The sequence below is a fragment of the Antennarius striatus genome, chromosome 19, assembly GCF_040054535.1.
Source record: "Antennarius striatus isolate MH-2024 chromosome 19, ASM4005453v1, whole genome shotgun sequence".
Lineage (NCBI taxonomy): Eukaryota > Metazoa > Chordata > Actinopteri > Lophiiformes > Antennariidae > Antennarius > Antennarius striatus.
This window is the reverse complement of record NC_090794.1, coordinates 12,265,427-12,285,164: the sequence shown is the minus strand read 5'-3', so window position 1 is coordinate 12,285,164 and position 19,738 is coordinate 12,265,427. Positions and strand designations below refer to the sequence as shown.

The window sequence follows — 19,738 nt, the reverse complement described above, 5'->3', positions numbered from 1 at the left end:
AAGTTGATTTGTTCCATCACAGACAAATAAATGTGTAACCTTTACCGTTTTTAAAAAAAATTCTGATATGTTAACTAAGAGTGTGTCTGACAGCAGTCAAGGCTTTCTACCTAGCAACAGTGTACAGTAGGCCAGTCCATATGGGCCTAGACACACTGCAGAGAAAGGCTACTCATGCGCACATTGAGCAATAATGTCACACCCTGATGGGCTCTTTACTGAATCAGACAGGACTGCCCTACTAAACTACAGCCACATTGTGTGGTGCTGAGAAGGAACACATTGGCAACCACAATGCTCTCATATGACCCTCATTCAGCAGCAAACGGACATTAAATCTCAGCTCATCAACCTAAATTCACCTGTAAAGTTCCACTCCACTTTAGGAAAGGCACTTTTCTTGTTGTTTGGAATTACACAGGAAGATCAATAAAACTATTATCAGTTCAGAAAATATTTTTGTGGTCAGACTAGCGTAGCTTAAAGGATGCACCTTTTTATCTCATAAGAGAATGAGCTTTAGAGGGACTAGGGGGGTTATGTAACCTTGTAATATTCTCATTGAAAAGACAGACAGAAAATACACATTACAACTGACACAAAAGGTTATTGCTCACAAGTCAAATATTATTTGTCAATTAAAAAGTAAGAAAAAAATACACAGAAGACATCTGTTTAAACGTTACAGTCATTCTGTATTTTTATTATCGGCAAAAACAAACCACACACACCACATTACATTTTAAAAACAGGAACTCTTATTGTGGATGTACAGAAAACCAAAACTGCTGCTGAAAAACTGAATATTTTAGTAGTAGTAATAATAATAATAATATTAAAAGGTATAAAAAGGAAAGTGTTTTATTTTGTTAAATAAAAACCATCGGGCCAAAAAATGTTCCCCTCGACATGCCACTTAAAAAATACATGCAAACGTAAAGCTGGACACTTTCAAAGTACTCTTCACATAAAATCCTATAAATCATAAAATATAAACCTAGGGCCCCTGAAATGTTTCTGGAAAGAGAAAATTGTATGAAGTACCTCAAAATTAGCCTTGGATGCATTTCAGTTGCCTACAATGTTTGTTTTTGTTACTGAAAAGATCGATAAGGTTCCTCTCCAACGTTTCCATTTCCCCGATCGGGAGAATACATGACTTTTCTAAACAGATTCACCTTTGCTACCTGGTTCCATCCAATCCAGCTCACAATCTGGAAGTAAATGCTGCATGAACTCCATGAATAGAGGCAGGCGCATTTCTCGCACATTTCTCTCAACAGTAAAATGCATCATACAACATAAATTAACAGCACCATTTAAAAAATTTTCCTGGATTTTGTGCAACGCGAGTCACGTCATTTCAACACAAAAAAAGTTCTACAAAGTCAGACATAGCAGCTACATCCAAAAGGTATTTTTTGCTTGACTATAGGTTAATAATATCTATACTTGTTATCTGTGTTTTTCTGTTCTCATGCAAGACGGGTGCTTTGCGAGTGTTGTGTTAAAATCAAACATTGTCCTGTTTTTGTCTTTGGCAGCTGAGGTTATTCATCACATGGCAGGTTCAGATCTGCTCAAGGCTGATTGTTCCAAAGCTGAAATATTTTTCAGTGTGTTGGTGAACAGATTTAACAACCTCACACATCTATATCCAATTCCTAAACCTGTGGTTATGCAATTACGTCGTATTTTCTGCAACCTGGAAATGTCTTATGACATTTCAAAAATTCATATCCCACCCGGAAGTTGTTTCACAAATGTTGTCACCATGATGTATGACATTTAGGATTAATGCATCCAGTTATGCCACACCCTTCTTCACCAGACCTGACAGGTTAAAAAGTAAAGTTTCAAGCTGCCCCCAGGTTGAACCTTATTTGCCCTTCAGTTGTGAGTAGTTAAGGTTTAATGCTGAGGAAAAAAAGTGAACTGATCCTGAATATTCCTGAAGGCAACATTGACCGTTATCAGAGGCAAGTTCGCAAAATCAAGTTAACCAGAGTGAGAATCAAATATGAGGTTTGGGCTTTGTGCTTAAACCTAAACAACCAACTGAGATATACAGTATATTCTGACAAGGGACAGCAATGAACCACATGAGTGAAAGGCTGCTAATCATACAGGTTTTGTAGTCTCACACGGAACTACAACACCCATCATGCTTCACTGTGGTGACTATTGGAGCAGAACAGTGATTTAAAAAGCCAATTTCTTTCCTCCCCGATTTTACATGTCACAAAAGGGCAGAAATGTTGTGTTAACACCCTGTGCTTAAAATAAAATCTTCGAGCTCCCTTACAAGCGCTGACAGAGAATGACATTGAGGTCGACTCTAAGTAGGACAAAAAAACGGCTGAAGACCACGTTTCCATCACATGAACAATAAATGACAGCATACAGTACATTAAAAAGGTAACAGCAAAACACCCCAGTAAAAAATAACCATGAAGCACTGTGTTAGCAGAGTGCTACAGCTAATTTAACACCTACTACAGTACAAACCTTTTACCATCTCCTTTTTAGAGATTCCTTGGTGTCAGTCTGTATGGCTGTCGGTATCACAGCATCTGTTTGTAACATGGCTCTGAATTATGGAAATGGATGCCATTCGTGTAGCATGGTTGCAGCTCTGGCACATTCCAGGGATTGACATTTTTCTGTGATTGTATGCTACCGAACCGTGTTAGCTTTAAGTACCTTTCAACAGTCAAATATAATACACTTTATTCTATGAGATGAGTGACTAATGTTGTATGTGCAAGGTTCAGAATTCAGTTTGCAGGATGCAGAATGGTTACTGATGCTGTCAAATAGCCGGGTTTCTCTTTGTGATGACAGTCCATGTTGAGTGGGTCAAGTAGGTGGAGCCAAAGTGTGTTTTATGGTTGATTGACGGTTGATATTACAGCCATTATAGGCCCTTTTTAGTAGGAGCACTGAGTTTTCTCATTCCCCTTATCCTGCCCAGCAACTCTCGGACAAAGTCCTGCAACACAAGAGATGAAATAAGGGTTAGAAAGACAGTTGTGTAAATATAACGACAAAAAGTCAAGCCTTCTGTCTTCCTATTTTATTTGTTAGTGTATGGAATCTAACCACTCTCTCTCTAGCCACATCTCCCTTTTTCCATGTCTTTAGTTCCATGTTTTCTTCTTCTCAGCGGTCCATCCTAACAGTCCTCTCTCTTTCCTCCCACCATCACTCCCAACCTTTATCACAATCACCTTTTCTCTCCACTGCCTCAGTCATTCACCATTTATCCCCAGCTGATGCCTCCTGTGTCGGATTGCATTCAAAATGGCATCTGTGCTGCATCACTGTTAGAGGATTACAGTCTGTGTGTGTGTGTGTGTGTGTGTGTGTGTGTGTGTGTGTGTGTGCGTGCCTGTGTGTGTGTGTATCAGTCGTCGTACACCTGATCGGACGCATCTACAGCTTTGGAGCCGTGACCTTGCGGCTGCTGTGACGGGCTGATCTAATACCGACACATTCACACAGATGACAGATTGGCGTCCAGGCTTAACCCAACCTCACACACACCCAAACACTTAACACCTCCACACACAATCACACACATTGTGAAGGATTACGAGGAATACGTATGCATCAACTTACTTACCTCTTGAACTTAAATGGGCATGTACATTGAACTTGAACTTGATTCAACCTGAAATGCTTATTTTAAGACACTTTGAGGTCTTCTGAGTAGACATGATGACTTTCATGATAATCAGTTCATTAAAAACCTAATTGGCCTTTTTGACTTCCCACCATAATTTGTATGAGAGAAACTCTTCAGGCAAGCTTATTTTTTTACAATGAGAAGTTTATGTTTTAAATGTTGTCTTTGAGCTGATGTTAGAAAAATACATCAACATTTGTTTTGTTTATTTACCATGGTTTATTCTCACTACACATCTGTTCTGTGCAGTTAAAGAAAGACTAATTCCTTCAGTTAGTGAACTCATACATGTAAAGCAACATTTTAACTTAGGTTTCTAAGTTAAAACATAATTAAATATTATGATAGTATGATTATGATATATGAGTAATTATTCATTTAATTTCATATCCAATCCAAGTTATTAACTGATGTACAAAGATAGTTAAATGTTTTGTTGCTTGGTGTCAAACAGCGTGTTGGGCTGCAATGTTCATGGGTAAAGAATAAAACACACACACACACACACACACACACACACACACACACCAATGATGTCTGTCTGCTCATCAGATTATAGACTCAATGCAAAGAGAAATTTTGTTGAACAGGCTGGAAACTGAACACACTCACCTCTGTTGGTTTGTAGCAATCTGTTAATGATTCCTGAGTAAAAGGAACACCGGAAAATGGATAGAAGGATTTATTATAAATACATTCTTAAACACAATGTTAAAATGCTTGAAATGCTCTGTTTTATCAGTGTTTGATGGATGAAAGGGAGAAAAGTAGGGTAGAAAAGGCAGTTTATCCACTGAGAGAAATGCCAGAACTACATGCAATGAATTTGACATGAAACACAGAAAAAATCATCGTGTTTAGAAAACTATCTAGCTCCAGAAAGTAAAATGTAATCTGATACAATTAACATCAAAAATGAAGCTTTACTTGTCACCAATTTTGAAAAATGGATTTTTTAAAACCCACACAGCCACGGGGGAATACCTGCAGTTTGCTGGCTCTCTCGTCATCACTGTTGACCTCCAGCAGGTCATCTATGTCTATCTCTACTTCTGGCATCTCTTCCTCCTGAAACACACAAATACTCTTAGTGAGATGCTGGATTAGAGGCAGGTCAATAAGAAGCCACCTGGGAAAGAAAAAGGAAATTAAAATGTAAAACTAATGAATTTGGATGGGAATGAAAAGAAAATGTGTATTTTTTAACTTCATCAATATCAATCCTGATGACACACTCGCTCATTTTTACTTCTTACATTTCCATCATAATTTCTGTGTTCAGTCAGTACCCTGAGCTCCTGGATCTCTCATCTGTTTGCTTATTAGGAGCAGACGTCATACTGAAATGTCATTGTGTCATAATTTGTTGCCAGGGCTGGGCTGTTTAGTGGCCCTGTGGCAAGAAGCTGAATTCTGCTCAGCACCACTTCAAAGGTTCTGTGTTCCTCTGCTTCATTTTATTCCACCACAAGGCTTGTGCAAAAGAGGCATGCAGGGAGGATCAAGCTTTGCCTTCCAGCTACCACAGGATGTATCTTCCAGACTCTCCCTTCTGGGAATTGAATCCAAAGAAGCCGAACACATGTGCAGCTTCTTCATCTTTTACCGAGACCATACTGCATGATTACAGCAAAATGGAATCTGCTGCTATCGCTTGGAAACCCATCCATAGTGGATGACTCCATATTGCATAATTAACATCCAAAATGTGTGTTCTTTATGTATCCAGGTGGAACACAAAGGTGTGGAAGTACTGGTGGTCCTGGGCCTGTAGCCAGAAGAGCTTTAACCAGGACACAATGGTTTGTATGGTGTTGCGTTCTTTGAACTTAAAGGATTTGAGCTACCTATAGACTAAAGTTTAGGCCCTAAACCAGTTTATTTGCTACACCTGACATCTTTCATAACTAGGAGTGAGTCAGCACTTAAAAAGTAAAGGTATGGGACTTCCAAATCCTTGATAACAAACATATTCTGTGGTTTTGTTTAACTGCCCCAGATTTAAATTCTTGTCTGACATCGCCTCCCATGTCATCTAACTACAATGTTCTATAGAATAATCATCAGCTTCAGAATCTTCATCAAGGTCAAACTCAAACTCATATCCAAGTTTTTGCTGTTAATGTTAGAAATACTGCAGCGTCTCACAGAGAACGGCACGAAGTTTAGCTAGCTTGTCTTTTTTTGATGCATGAGGTCGACTGACTCCTGTGAATCACAATATACAGTATACTGAGTATTGTGTGTGTGTGTGTGTGTGTGTGTGTGTGTGTGTGTGTGTGTGTGTGTGTGAGTGTCAGGGGACTTCTGTTTATGATTCAGCCTGGAGCACGCTCTGGTATTCAGACACAGGAACATGAAGGTTCAGTTCCCAGCTTTAAATCTCTCAGTTTTTCTACATCTAGTTTGATGTGAAAAAAAATGAACTCAGGTGAAAATTACACATTTCAAACAGCAAGTCAATGACAAGTGATTACACAAATCCCCTGTGTTTCATGTGAGCGACAAACACAGAGACCGGACTTCGCTGTTTCACACAGTTAAAAAAAAAAAAAAAAAATCACGCTTGACATAACTCACTCTCAAACTTGCTCATACCTCATTTGTATTTGTCACAGACACAGTTTTACATAAGTCTACACAGATCACCTTCACCCTCATTCCTGAGCTGTTAAGAGGCATTTAGACAGCCAGCATTTTAAGCATCTCAGTCTCTCTATGGACGAGCATCCCCTCTGACCTCTCTCTGAAACCTCCCTCTTCATCTTAGTGAGAGGCTCTCGCTCTGAAATCTCCTCTCATTAAAGAGACAGAAAAAAGGAGAGGAGGAATGGTGGATTGATGCAGAACATATCAAAGCCTGTCATCTATTAGCATAGACGAGTGTGTGCTGTGGAAACTGGGGTTGTATGCAAATGTGATGGAGAGAAAGAGAAATGGATAGATAGCAATAGATGGGAGGCAGTTAAGAATGAAAGGATTAACATAATGCTGCTAGAATGTTTAATCATGTCAAAAAAATAATATCACAACCAGGATCTATGACTTGCGGACTATATATCTTTCTTTTTTCTTAATTTCAGTGCTTGCTCATGATTCACAGAGCACAGATTTAAAAGAAAATGAATTTCTCCATTTGTACCATTAACATGCAATAGAATATTAACACAAGCTCCTCTACCACTACATCACTAGCTGTAACTCAAGCTGATAGCAACATAATAAATATGTACAGGCAGCATAGCCACCATTTTGGTTATGTCACTACTGGTGTGTTGTCATAGCACATATGAGGATTGTCGATGAGGTTACGTGACTTATAATAATAAAAGGAAGAAGATATTAAAAACCCCAATCCTAAAAACAGTCAGATCAATAATAATTGATAAGCTTTTAAAAATTAATACGCAATTACTTTTCTTTAGCTTTTAAATTTTCATGTTAGATTGAGTAAGCGGGACATCTACTTTTTAATCTTTGTTAAACTAGGTAATTATTAAGTAATTACTCAATGGAAATGTGCAAATAAGCAGAAAGGCACATAGTATTTAAGGTGTAGGACAAAAAAAGGGGATTTTGATACAGTTAGCACCACATGTTCAGTCATCATCAACACTTTTTATGTAAAAATTATTCATGATAGGTCTATAGAAGCATGAACCGGTCTTAGTAGTTACTGGTACTACTTTTTCTTTTTTTGGACAAAAATAAACAAATACTGCAAACTTGCCGCAAGGAAGTTTCATGTCCTAAAGACAGAAACCTATTGCGTATCCAAACTAGAATATCTAGAACGAACTGAATGGAGGACTGCTGCTCTTTCTTGAAAGGTGACCTCATTTCCCGCTGACAGCAGCTACCTGCGAGTCTGGAAAGCGACCAGTGTACATAGATCGTGGCCTTGGTCATTGATGTCAAAAATACTAGATCAGATGTATCAAAACAAAATGTGGGCGGTGAGTGATGTCATGCTTGCATACTGTGGTCTGCTGGTTTCTATACGCTACAGAGAGAAGCTTCACGCTAATAATAGAGATGAATAAGAGAAATAGAATGAGTAACAGCAGAGTGAACACACGGCCTACTTCTCAAGAGGGTTAAGAGGGAAAGACAAGTCCATCCACCTATCCTCTGGCTCTTCTGTCGCTCTGTGTGTGTGTGTGTGTGTGTGTGTGTGTGTGTGTGTGTGTGTGTGTGTGTGTGTGTGTGTGTGTGTGTGTGTGTGTGTGTGTGTGTGTGTGTGTGTGTGTGTGTGTGTGTGTGTGTGTGTGTGTGTGTGTGTGTGTACATGTACCGCTTTCCAGCAGGCAGTTCAGGCAGTTGTCACCTTCTGTCACTCAGTGACGAAGACAGCAAACATGGCCTCATGAGGTTTGACTGCAGGCGTTTGCCAATGGTGTAATTTCACACACTCAAACTTCTTTCTATCAGCGATCCTCTGCAGGGGGGTGTAGCGCAGGGCTTTATATCTTTCTGAATCTCGCTTATGAATAAGTGCCCGAGTTTGTTAAATATACTGAATACAATGATTAAAAATAGACAGTCATATTCACACTCATACCCTTAACATGCCGATAAACAGTGAACTCGTTGTCCTGCTGGTGATTGAGAGCTTTAAATAGCTGAGGTCACACCCAGCTGAGGGGAAAACAGTTTTCCATCATGCCAGCAGAGAAGGGATGACATCACACAAAGTAAAGGAGACCAGAGGGGAAGCAAAGCAAACACACACACACACACACACACACATAGCATGGAATATAATGCTAATATAACACAAGGTATAATTCAGATGTCAAAAGGGCCTTCAAACAAACACAAATGAAAACAAATGAAAAGGAATAAACCTTAACACCAATGTGTGAGAGAAAACAGCCAAAAATACAAAGAAAAACCTGGAAATGCCAACATGAATTTTTGGCCTATAATGGAAAACATGATGGAATTAGTCCAAAAAAAGCGGAAACTGATTTAAGCATGTTTGCCATATTTGTTTGCATTACACATATAAAATCTTTTGTAACAAAATTGTGCAAAATTGTATCTAGGCTTGACAGATTTAGCATAAAAGCAGCAATTATTGCATATAAGGGCTTGTTTGTGTGTTTACAGATACAGGATAAAGACACAGTGGGAAAAGAGAGTTTGTATGGATCTCATGTGTTTTGAGGATAGTGTGTAGAACAAGGAGCGAGTGTTACTTGTAAGGGAAGCGACTTTGACTTTATACTGCCTGTCAGCCAGCCAGTGAAAGAGTCGGGCAGTGAGAAAAAGAGTGAGATTGTCCAGCCGGCTTGTGTGGAGGATTTGTTTTTACAGACGACTGAGGGTTTCACCCTAGTACGTTATGAGATGAATCATATGTACTGTATGGACCTGACCTGTGAATCACCCTGAATGCTATTCAAACTTAATTCAAACAACTCCATGAACAAAGAGTGTAACTCCTGGTGGTGGGAAATGATGACTGTTGCTACAACAAAAAGTAGTTGATCAGAACTGACCAAGAGGTTGAGGACATTTAGACAGAGATTCTCTACTTTACAGCTATAGAAGAACCTCGAGATACTAGCTGCTCGACATACAAGTTTTTGAGATAAAACCCTTCACTCTGTCCTTATTTTTGTTGGACATACAAGCAAAATGCAAGATATGAGCTGTACTTTGGGACACCACCACGAGTTGGTGAATGGATACAGCATCAACTGAGACCGGATCTTGTTCTCATTCACAAAGTAAAGTTGTAGTGCGTGTTTCTTGTCATACTTTATCATTGTTAATGTAACTTAAATAGAATTAATTATACAAAGGTAAAGTATGTTTGACTTACAAGCTGTTTGATATACAAGCTTAGTCACTGAACAAATTAAATTCGTATCTCAAGGTAATACGGTATACCCATACCCAAATATACTAGATCCATGTGTTGAACAAGACTTCCTGTGACACTGACTACTTTTGTTCAGGTCTATTGTACAGAAAGATTATAATTAGGTAGATTCGTACCAATTTTTGTTCGCCTCTGTTAGCAATATTACACAAAAACTAACTGACACATGTTCATGAACTCTGGTGGTAAGGTTGTGTATGTAACAAAAGGGGGCTAATTCAATTGAAGTACTGTAACTTTATTTTAAAATCACCATTACATTTTAATCTATTTAACTTAAATTTACAAACGGAGGTGGAACTAATCTATAACAGCCTTCTGGGATGCGAATAAACAAGAACGGCTGGAACCATCCCCAGGAACAGCAAAACACGAGGATTGAAGTTGTAAATGAATGTTTTCTCTGCTTAGTGGACGTCCTGATCTCTCAAACACTTAGATTTAAGTATTCAATCACATATCCTAATATTGACATTTCTAGACTCACATTCAGTCCGCTAGTAAGGTAAGTCCGAACTGTTTCTCAGAAGTTATTTTGTAAAAGAAATAAGGCCAATATTTCCGTCTATAATCACAGATCTGTTTAAATGCAAGATGGTGAGACAAAATGGTGAATTTTAATTCATAAGTGCAAACATGCTAAGTGAGAGATGAGATCATTGTGTGAGAACAATAAATTGCAGTACATAAAGAGGAGACTGAGTTGCATGGAGGTGAAGGCTGCATGTATGAGTGGGAAAATGATGTGGTCGATCATTGTGATCACAGAAGAAGATTGTGCGACAGTAAAACAGCGCTCAGCTTTCTCCTCTTCTCTGTGTCACATCACAGTGAAGAGGAGCTCAAGGTGAGCTGAGCTCATCCAGGAGGTCATCTGTGGTGAAGAAAAGAAAGACACAAATGGTCTTGGAAAAAGTAAATGGAGGATATGAATGGAACCAGCCGAGGGGCCCGAGCGATCGCGGCAAACAGGAGGACAAAGGCGGTGGAGAGAGAGAGAGAGAAGTATGAGAAATGATAAAATAGAGGCTCCAGAGGGTTCATATGGTTTCCATGCCTCGCAAGATAAAGTAAAAACCAGCTCTATCCCTCTGTTCATCAACCCTTTCCTCCATCCTCCACCCTGGGACATCCACCTCCTCCCTTTACAGCAATACAATTTGCTGAAACCATAAAGCACAAATGACGTGGCTTCAAAGTCGGCTGCTGCAGCAAAAGCTCGTTCCTACGCTGATTCAGCTCTCACAGACACTAGAGAAGGGAACTGCTCAGAGAAGGGTCAGCAGGACAAACCAAACAGAGGAGATTCCTTTTGGTGTTATTTTACGACGGACTATCTTCAGAAACTTTCACCTTTTCAGTGTCAGATTAACGCATGCAGTGTTAAAATCAGTTACTGGTGCAGAGATGGGGTTACCGAATATAACCCAGACCCTTCACTTAGAACTGGAATACATCCTGGAAATTGAACTTCTATTTTCACTGTGCTCTTCATAATAAAGAGGGATGTCCTGCTTCCAGTCTTCCATTCATAGCCTTATCTAGATGAAGGATCTGGATCAGTCACAAGTCTTCAGGTTTCCTTTTCACAGCTTCTCCAACTGCAGGTATGGCAATCTAAGGAGATGGTGATGCAAACCTTTGTCTTGAAAATGAGGGACTGTCTTAGACACATAATTCTTTATTAAAGGTCTTTATAGGATGAACAATATGGAAGGAGCAGCCCCCAGCAGCTCATAGTACCTTACTCTCTGCTGTTACAATACAGGGTTATAATCATCCTTTGGTTAAACTCTTTATTTAAAGGCCAGAGTAGGCATTATTGAACACTAATCCATGACAGTGTCAGTATCTGTCCTGTGACTCCACTGAACAGCGCTGTGTTTCAGATACACTGATTCACTGTATTCACCGGGAACCCCCCCCCCCCCCCCCCCCAAGGCTCACGTATCAGCAGCTGAATCTATACCATCAACACAGGGCATGACATGGACACAACCAGTCCGCTTGAAATGAAAGCACTCTGTTGTGAGTACAAGAAGTGATGCAGCAGCGATGAACCAACAAGAGTTGTTTTACCAGTTCTAATTATTTCTCACACTCTGAATTGAGTGCTCACTGATAAATTAAAAAAAGAAAAGAAATGTCACTGCCAAATTTGAATGTCTCATCCAACGCATGCAAAGGTATAAATACAAGCAAACTATACACGACCATAGTGTGTACACACAACTTTGAAATTCAAAACAAGCGTCCTCCTTCTCTCTGCCTCCCCCTCGTCTCCTCTCTTTGACTCCCTCTCACAGGCCCGGCTATGTTTTGCATCTTTTCTCAGCGGCGGCCACACACAGTGAGTCAGTGTTTGTGTGAAGCCAGTTTATGAAACTGGTGATTAACTGGACCAACTTTGGGGGTGTCATAGAGAGAGAAATACAAAAGTCTGTGTGACGGTAAAAATCCAGGATCTCTTCCTTTCACATTCTCAGTCGCTCATCGTTTTTGAATATGCTTTTTGTTCTTTGTAAACTGTCTGCTGGACATTCTTTATATAGGATAACCACAAGTCTTGAGCTTGTGTTTCTGAGCAAACAGACATTTTTATTGGTGGTTAAGACTAAAACTAATTTAAATTATTAATGCAGAATGCATGTCACTTGGCTATAACGTTAGTTTCCCACACATCTTTTTTCTTGTACCTCTTCTCGTCTTGGGATTAGCCAAGCCATCAATAATTCATATTAATAACCTGTAGACATTTTTGTTCTTTACAGATCTTTTCATTTTCACACAAGTCAGGTTTTTTCTTCTTCTGTGCAGCAGGCAGACAGATATGAGTCCCTGGGGTTGATGGGAGCATCTAAATACTTCATGACAGCCCATAAAACACAGCTTACAGGGTTAATAGAGAGAGAAAACCATGAAGGACAGAAACTGGAAAAAAACAGACAGACACAGGCTGACAACAGCGACAAAAAACAAGACAAACACTCTCTTATATCACTGAATTTTAATGTTGTTTTCATTTTTTGTATTTTGTGATCATGATAAATTTGGTTATGGCTTTGAGGATACTGGATTTTTGAGGTAGCATTTGAATATTTTTTGTGTATGTGACAAATGGTGTCAACAAACGAATCTACATGTATTTTAAAGCTAATGGAGTGTCTAACTTAAAAAGCCCAAGGGAAAGTCAGAGCGGGGGAGAAGGATTAAAGAACAGCGAGGCGGGGGTCCCACAGCTTCAAAAGCTGAGAAGGTGGACAAGGGAAAATGGAACATATGGAGAGATGACAGGGACGGGAACAAACAAAGAGGAACCTTTGACCTTTTCGCAGTAGCCTTTTGGCACCTTTCTACCGTGTGACTTAGTTTAAACAGCTGGTGGTTCTCTGCCCACTAAAAGGCCTTCATGTCAACACTTCTGACTTGTTCAGCTCCAGATGCGTCGGCAGGTGCGAGCTGAAATGTGTGAACACATGCTCAGACGTTGGTGATAAGAGACCGCCTATTTTTGCTGGTGCAATTTGAATGGCAGACAGATAAATGCTTTACCAACCAAATCAGGGTCACTCGATAAAAGCAGCCCTTGGAATCAATCGACTGGGTGAACGTGTGGATCTATCAGCCTGTCTGTAACAGTCAGATTTATGGTGGCTGTCCTAGACAGAACTTCATGATACATGAATTTCTTTCACCGCTGGCAGCTTTACCCTTTCAGACAATGTTGACCTTCAGCTGAGAGCAAAACACACTGGATTGGTGCTCATCCCAGTTCCTGTCGTACATAAGAGATGTATGCACATTTAAATGGGCCAATAGATAATAAATTAATGAAGAAACAACCCCTCAAAATAGCATCTGCTTCTTCAATACGATTGATTAAACTATCAAGCGTTGCTAATGACTTAGCTTGAACTGCATTGTTTACTCCTCCTCTGTTAGTGTGTCACATGACACAAGACTGTTGTTTTTCTGACCCGCAAGAAACATGTGAGGAAGGGGAGACGCATTGACAAGGTCATCAGAAAAGGACAGCGGAGACAAGAATGCAGAGAGAAAGAGATGATAATTATACAACATATAAAATGTTATAAATAAAGAGTATAAAATATATACAAAGAAATATATATGAAATAAAGAAAGTGTTGTAGCTCATGCTCATACGGAAAAACACACATGTCTGTGAGAACAAGGCTATAATCCAGCCAGAGACGCCTGCAGGACCTCATACAGACAAAGAATCACACATAAACACACAAGGCCTGAGGCAGGGGCTACATGTCGGCAGTGTCTGTGCTTGTACACATGAATACACATGGATAAGCCTCAATTGGGGTGGGGGGGTGGGGGTCTGAAACTGAGCCATAGGAAAGTAGGACGTTACAGTATGTCTATTCTTCATTGTGCTGCATGCACCCAAACAACACTCACACAAACTGCAGAGTCTGCAAACCTGCATCAGATTTACTGCTCCATCACTTCTGTCACTGCTTCATTCTGTCCGTCACACCACTTACAGGTTTTCCTTCTCTGTAACCTTCACTGGCCCTGTTCAGACTCTTCATCACGCTCACACATTCCAGACTTGTCCTCAGCATCGCTCTGAACTCCAGCAAGCTCTTGTTCTTTTATTGCAGTACATGCTTCAGAATCAGTGAGTTGGTTTGTGTTTGCAGTAAAATATCAAATACCATCCCGCAGAAGAGTTTTATAACTCTTGGAAATATGGGAAAAGGTTCACTATTAAAGGGGTTTATTTATTTTGAAGCTGAGACAGCTAGTTTGCTATCTTTCTTTATTTTTATGCTACAATAAATACTTTTAGACAATCATATATCATCTTACACTTTTAAACGAAATAACTGATCAATGTAAAAAATTAAAAAAAACCTAATTTAAAAGACCAATGGATTTTTTGGACACAACCATGATAGAAAATGTCAAAGGAAATAAGATACTGGAAAGTCTCCACTGGTTTTGGAGCTATACTGGGAGCATTTGGCTTTGGCTTCTTCTTCTTCTGTTTCTCTTCAAGTCATTGCTCCTCTCTCCTCTCTCCTTTCTCTCCTTTGAACACAAAAAGAACTGAGGCAATGTTTCCCAGGAGAGCTGAAGGGAATCCATCTCTGACAGAACTCACCTTCACTTTCACCCAGAGAGGAGGAGGAGGAGGAGGAGGAGGAGGAGGAGGAGGAGGAGGAGGAGGAGGAAAGAAGGAGGCTCCCGGCAGGTTGACGCCAATGTTGGACCAAAATCATTTTTAATGAAAGACAATAAGACACAAGTACAGGATGAGGTAGCACTGCAAAAAAAAAAAGCTGATGATGTATTTTAAGTAAAGCTTGTTGTGAAGTTTAAGAAACACATTGACATTAAGGGAAACAGAAGAGAACATCTGCCTACCAGCACATCTGAAACTTGCTCATTAGAAATATTTTATCGAAGTTACCATGTAAAAAAATTGATTTTTTGAGTGGACTTTAGGGTTATGGTGATGCCGAAAATTCAAGACTAATAATACCAAATCTAAGATAAAATAAACATGGTTCCCACTGTCTGGAGTTAAGTCATTTGTATGCAATTATGCAATGTATGGATTTGCCTTCATTGTGTGAGAATACTGGTCCTGGATTTTGAAACCAGTGGACCTAAAACATAATTTGAGCAGCAGGAATTAAAAACAAAAATTCAGTCTGGGATAATCTTTTATGCTCTATGTTACTGTCTCTATCTGCACAGAACCCCCACCCCCACCCAGTCACTCTATGATGTTCTCTAGTATCAGGTTTTCTTATGAAACGGATACGGACCCTGACCTTTATGCTGGACCAACAAAGCCAAATCATCTCTCTCTCTCTCCCTCCCCCCACCTCCCCCTCTAGGTGTTAATGGGAATGTCCTATTAGCAGTCACATGACTAAATATTTATCAGCAGAACACTTAAATCCACCTGCTCAAACACTGACATCATCATCTGCATTTATGATATGAAACTCTCGGACCCTAACCCTAAACCTGAACGACACACCAAAAGGCCAGCGCCTGAAAGCGTTCATGTCTTTCCAGTACCAGTCTGTACGGAGCTTATCCCAACAGGATATCAGGATGGTAACAACACCAGAGAGCCGGGGGATTATCACATGATATTATTCCATTTGCTGTGGGCAAGACTTATATGATTACACAATGATGTGGGAATATCTACACTGAAATCTGCATTGCAGAGCTGCAATGAGGAAAATAACGTCTGCAGATGATAATGGTCTCCATTGGGGAGCTAAACTGTTCATCCATGCATCACAGAAGGAACTTACAACATGCATTTGCATTAAAACAAATCACAGGCCAAAATCTATCCAGACAGGCAGAAGCAGCAGATCTAGGACTCGACTCTGAGTTCAACAACGGGCCGGTTCGCTCTAGCCATCATGGAAAGATCAAATAGATCAGTGAGTTCTGGGGAGGCTTCACGTGACATGGACATCCAGCACGCCTGCTGATGGCAGACGGACATGCAGCTTTGAAATGTTAAGCAGGACACTCAGATAATCTACACAGTGCTTTTCTGCAGGAGTGAGAAAGAGGGGAGACTTGTAAAGAGGATAGCAGCCATAAAAAAAACCCCAGAATCTTATGACTTGATGTTTCATCTAAAAAAAATCAGTATGTCTGCCCTGAGTCTGAAAACGTTTTTGTATCGCTCATCCTGTTGGGTCTTCTTTTCATACTGCTCATGCACACACACACACACACACACACACACACACACACACACACACACACGGCAGTGTTTAAACACACATCTCTTAACAGATTCATGCATGTGCCTTTTTTCCTGACTGTGAGTCTGAGGTGATAAACACACACAGAATGCCTGCAGTGTGTGTCCGTGTGTGTGTGTGTGTGTGTGTGTGTGTGTGTGTGTGTGTGTGTGTGTGTGTGTGTGTGTGCTTGTGGGGAGGGCCAGAGGGGAGGTGATTGGCTGGTGAGGAGAGCAACGGCACCAGCACATCCTTAACCCACTGCCCTTCTTTCTTCTTCTCCAGCTTTCCTCCCCATCCCATCCCCCACATGGCTCCAGCGGCATACTGTACGTGGAAGCGGGCACACACACACACATACAAGCACACACACGCGCGCGCACACACACACACACACACACACACACACACACGCACACTACACATCACCTTTATAGGCCCTGCTCTTCCACCACGTGTCTCTCCAGACACAGACCCCCCCCCCCCCCACACACACACACACAGACACACACACACGTACACACACATGCACGCACACGACCTCCAATGGAACTCATCCTTCATGAGAGAAATTGATGGTCTGCAATGAGATCTAGAGACAGACTGTTGGTGGAAAGGTGACAGTGGTTCAAGGGTTGAAAAGGAATTTCTTCACATTCACACCAAAGAAATCAATTCCGACTGGAGACTGAAACACAACATCTGCTGTCGAGGACCCCCAGATTTAGGCACGGAAACGAGAAATGAATGCAGTGGAAGCATAACAGAAAAAAACATCAGTTAAAATAGAACAATGAAGTCTGACTGATGCGCAAAACCGGCAACCTTTGCGATTTCTCCTGCAGTCAATTTAGATTTCCTCCAACCATCCAACCATCCATCCAACCATCCAACCATTCATCCATTCATCCATCGCCGAGCGCGCCATTGAGGATGAGACATGGGGGGGGGGGACAAGAGCCAGGCAAAACGCCACCTTGTTACACCACACAGATTTATTTGCCTCTTATGCCCCTACCTCTGTCATGAGGCGTCAGAGGTTCGCTGTGAACATTAACGCGGGGGGTGGGGGTGGGGGGGGGGCAATTATTCTGAAGCCGCTGTAGACACAATAAAACAGAAACTCTTGATTGGATTTGATGGACAGTGTTTCAGGTAGGAATTCAGGTGCATTCCTGTGTGCCCCCCCCCCCCCCCCCCCCGGAGTCTTCTTCCATTGTCCACCTGTCTGCCTGCCTGTGCGCCTTTCCAGGACGCACACGGATCCACTCACCTCACAGTCGTACAGTTCGCTCAGCTGCTCGATGATCCACTCCTCCAGGACCAGCCTTTTCCGCAGCTCTTTCCTGTCGTACTTGACGGTCACTTTGCCCTGTTTCTTCTGGACCGGGTCGTCTCCGGAGGTGATGGGGCCGGACCCCACGCAACCCACGCCTGTCGCACCTTGGAAGAAGACGCGACTGCCGGCGGTTGGCAGCGGGGCACTAGTCTCGGTGCTGGCGGCCGACATTGCAGGATGTGAAAGGTTGAATTAATCTAGAAAGGTGTGAATGAGTGGGACTGTGGAGCAGAGAGGTCCTGACGGTGCAGAGACGGGAGAATGGTGAGGCGCTTTTAAACAGCAGCTATTTAAAGCGCAGCTCCGGAAGGCGGAGCGTACACTGTAAGAAGTGAATGGAGCGGGTCCTTAATATACAGTACTGTCTGCCAAAATTAAAATCTGATTGTCGGTAGAGGAATACGTGACAAAAATATTTTATTTCACCACAGTGTTTCACAGCAGCAGTTATATGGGAATTCTAAAACAGGGTTCTGTGGTTCTGCAATGATTGATGATCGTCATCATCATAAACGCTATGCTAAACGAGATGAAATATATTGAGTGAAGAAGCTTGTTGTAAAAAGTGAAACGATTTAAATACTGATATACTTCATTAAAATCAATACCTGATGTCGGTATGTTTGCAGCATGTGAGACAAATTCCCTCCATGGAGCTCGTTAGGACTGAAGAGCGACCCCTGCCGGCCACATGGAGATATTACCACTTGAAAAAAAAAAAGCGCGCCTCCCTTTCAATGGTTCATCCACTGCTCCGGGTCTGTAATGAGCTGGGTTCAAGTGTGCACACGTGGAAAAGGCATTTTGTAATGATAAAATACTAATAATTAATGATAAAATAAATTTATGATATGAAGTTCCAAAAGATTTAAAGTTGAAAAGTGACATGGAGAATAAAGCGTAAAAACGCTTACATTTGAGTACACTTGTACAAAAAGCATCATAATATTAGATTATTATATTGAGTATTCACTATTTTGAAAAATAATTGAAAAAGGTACAATATAAAGGTTTATTTTATCTTAATGATGAAATGATTAATGACTAAACTCATTGATTAAACTAAGCCTGCTAGTCATTTTGTTTTTATTGCATATAAAATAATTCTATTGTGCAAGACTCAATGGCTCAGGATTAAGTAATTAGGGAGAATTTCTCCATGAATTGAATCTTATTCTTTAAAGAATAAATACATACTTCATTTTCTCCACTTGTTACTGTTGTTGTCCAGCATGTGTGCAACCAAGAAGAGCTCCAGGAGTTACTGGGGTGTCTGGCCTGAGGAAACCACACCAAGATCGGCCCAAAAGGTTCCTCTTTCTTATCCAGGGCTGTGACAGCCTATGGTATTGTGGGTGAGTACCATTTAGCCTTGTCTGTCTCACTGGCATGGCAGCAACTACTGTGGTGCATGAGTTGGCAATATGTGCTTCACCCAACTGTAGTATTGGTTCCAGTTTGTTCCTTTGTTTGTTTTCTGCTCCAACAGGAGTTTAAGTATCTGGACTCTTACCAGTCAGTCAGAACTGAAAACGCCTCTTGGATAAGAGGCAAAACTTCTTTACTCAACCTCAGGCAAGTCCACTGGATTCTTTTTTGTGCATCTTAATTTACATTGACTTAATTTAATTTACATGGTTGAGAACCTACACATTCTTCCATTCTTGACTCTGTCGTTGGTCTGTCATTCTAGTTGCTGGGTTTCTAAGGCAACATCCTGTTTTTCAAACTCAACCTTTTCCTTTTCCAGCTGTGACTTCTCTGTCTCCAGTTTCTTAACTTGTTGCTGTACTGAGACAGATTGGAGACAGAGCTGTTCGTGTGGCTGAGGTCATAGTGAGGTTCTCTACCAGAGATTCATCTTCAGCAAAATAAAATAACTTTCTACAATGATAAAAAATAACAATTGTCGGGCAGTTCAAACATAGACGGAAATGAAAAAAGCCAAGTCTTACATGTAAAGTTAAATAATGTGAAAAGCTGAAAATCAGTAGGACCATGATAGTATGATGTGTTTACATGATGAACAATGGTTGTTAACCTGTTTCACTGAACATAAT

At 40.8% G+C, this 19,738-nt stretch overlaps 1 protein-coding gene across 2 annotated transcripts; it reads right to left on the bottom strand.

Moving 5' to 3' along the window:
• Positions 1-691: 691 nt before the first annotated feature.
• ppp1r14c (protein phosphatase 1, regulatory (inhibitor) subunit 14C) lies at positions 692-17,939 on the bottom strand. Of its 2 annotated transcripts, XM_068343221.1 has the most exons (4): positions 17,613-17,939; positions 4,673-4,756; positions 4,301-4,333; positions 692-2,992 (listed from the first exon to the last, which is right to left on the bottom strand). In XM_068343221.1, exons 1-4 carry the CDS (start codon positions 17,847-17,849, stop codon positions 2,918-2,920), a joined length of 429 nt encoding a protein of 142 aa, XP_068199322.1. In that variant the 5' UTR covers positions 17,850-17,939; the 3' UTR covers positions 692-2,917. The 2 variants fall into 2 exon arrangements, with proteins under 2 accessions (XP_068199322.1, XP_068199323.1); XM_068343222.1 differs by lacking the exon at positions 4,301-4,333.
• Positions 17,940-19,738: the final 1,799 nt, after the last annotated feature.

Coding starts and splice junctions, on each gene's coding strand:
- ppp1r14c (XM_068343221.1), bottom strand. CDS start 17,849: ATGTCGGCCGCCAGCACCGAGACTAGTGCCCCGCTGCCAACCGCCGGC. Junction 4,757..17,612: donor GCGAACTGTACGACTGTGAG/GTGAGTGGATCC, acceptor TGTGTGTTTCAG/GAGGAAGAGATGCCAGAAGT. Junction 2,993..4,300: donor ATTGCTACAAACCAACAGAG/GTGAGTGTGTTC, acceptor CTTGTGTTGCAG/GACTTTGTCCGAGAGTTGCT.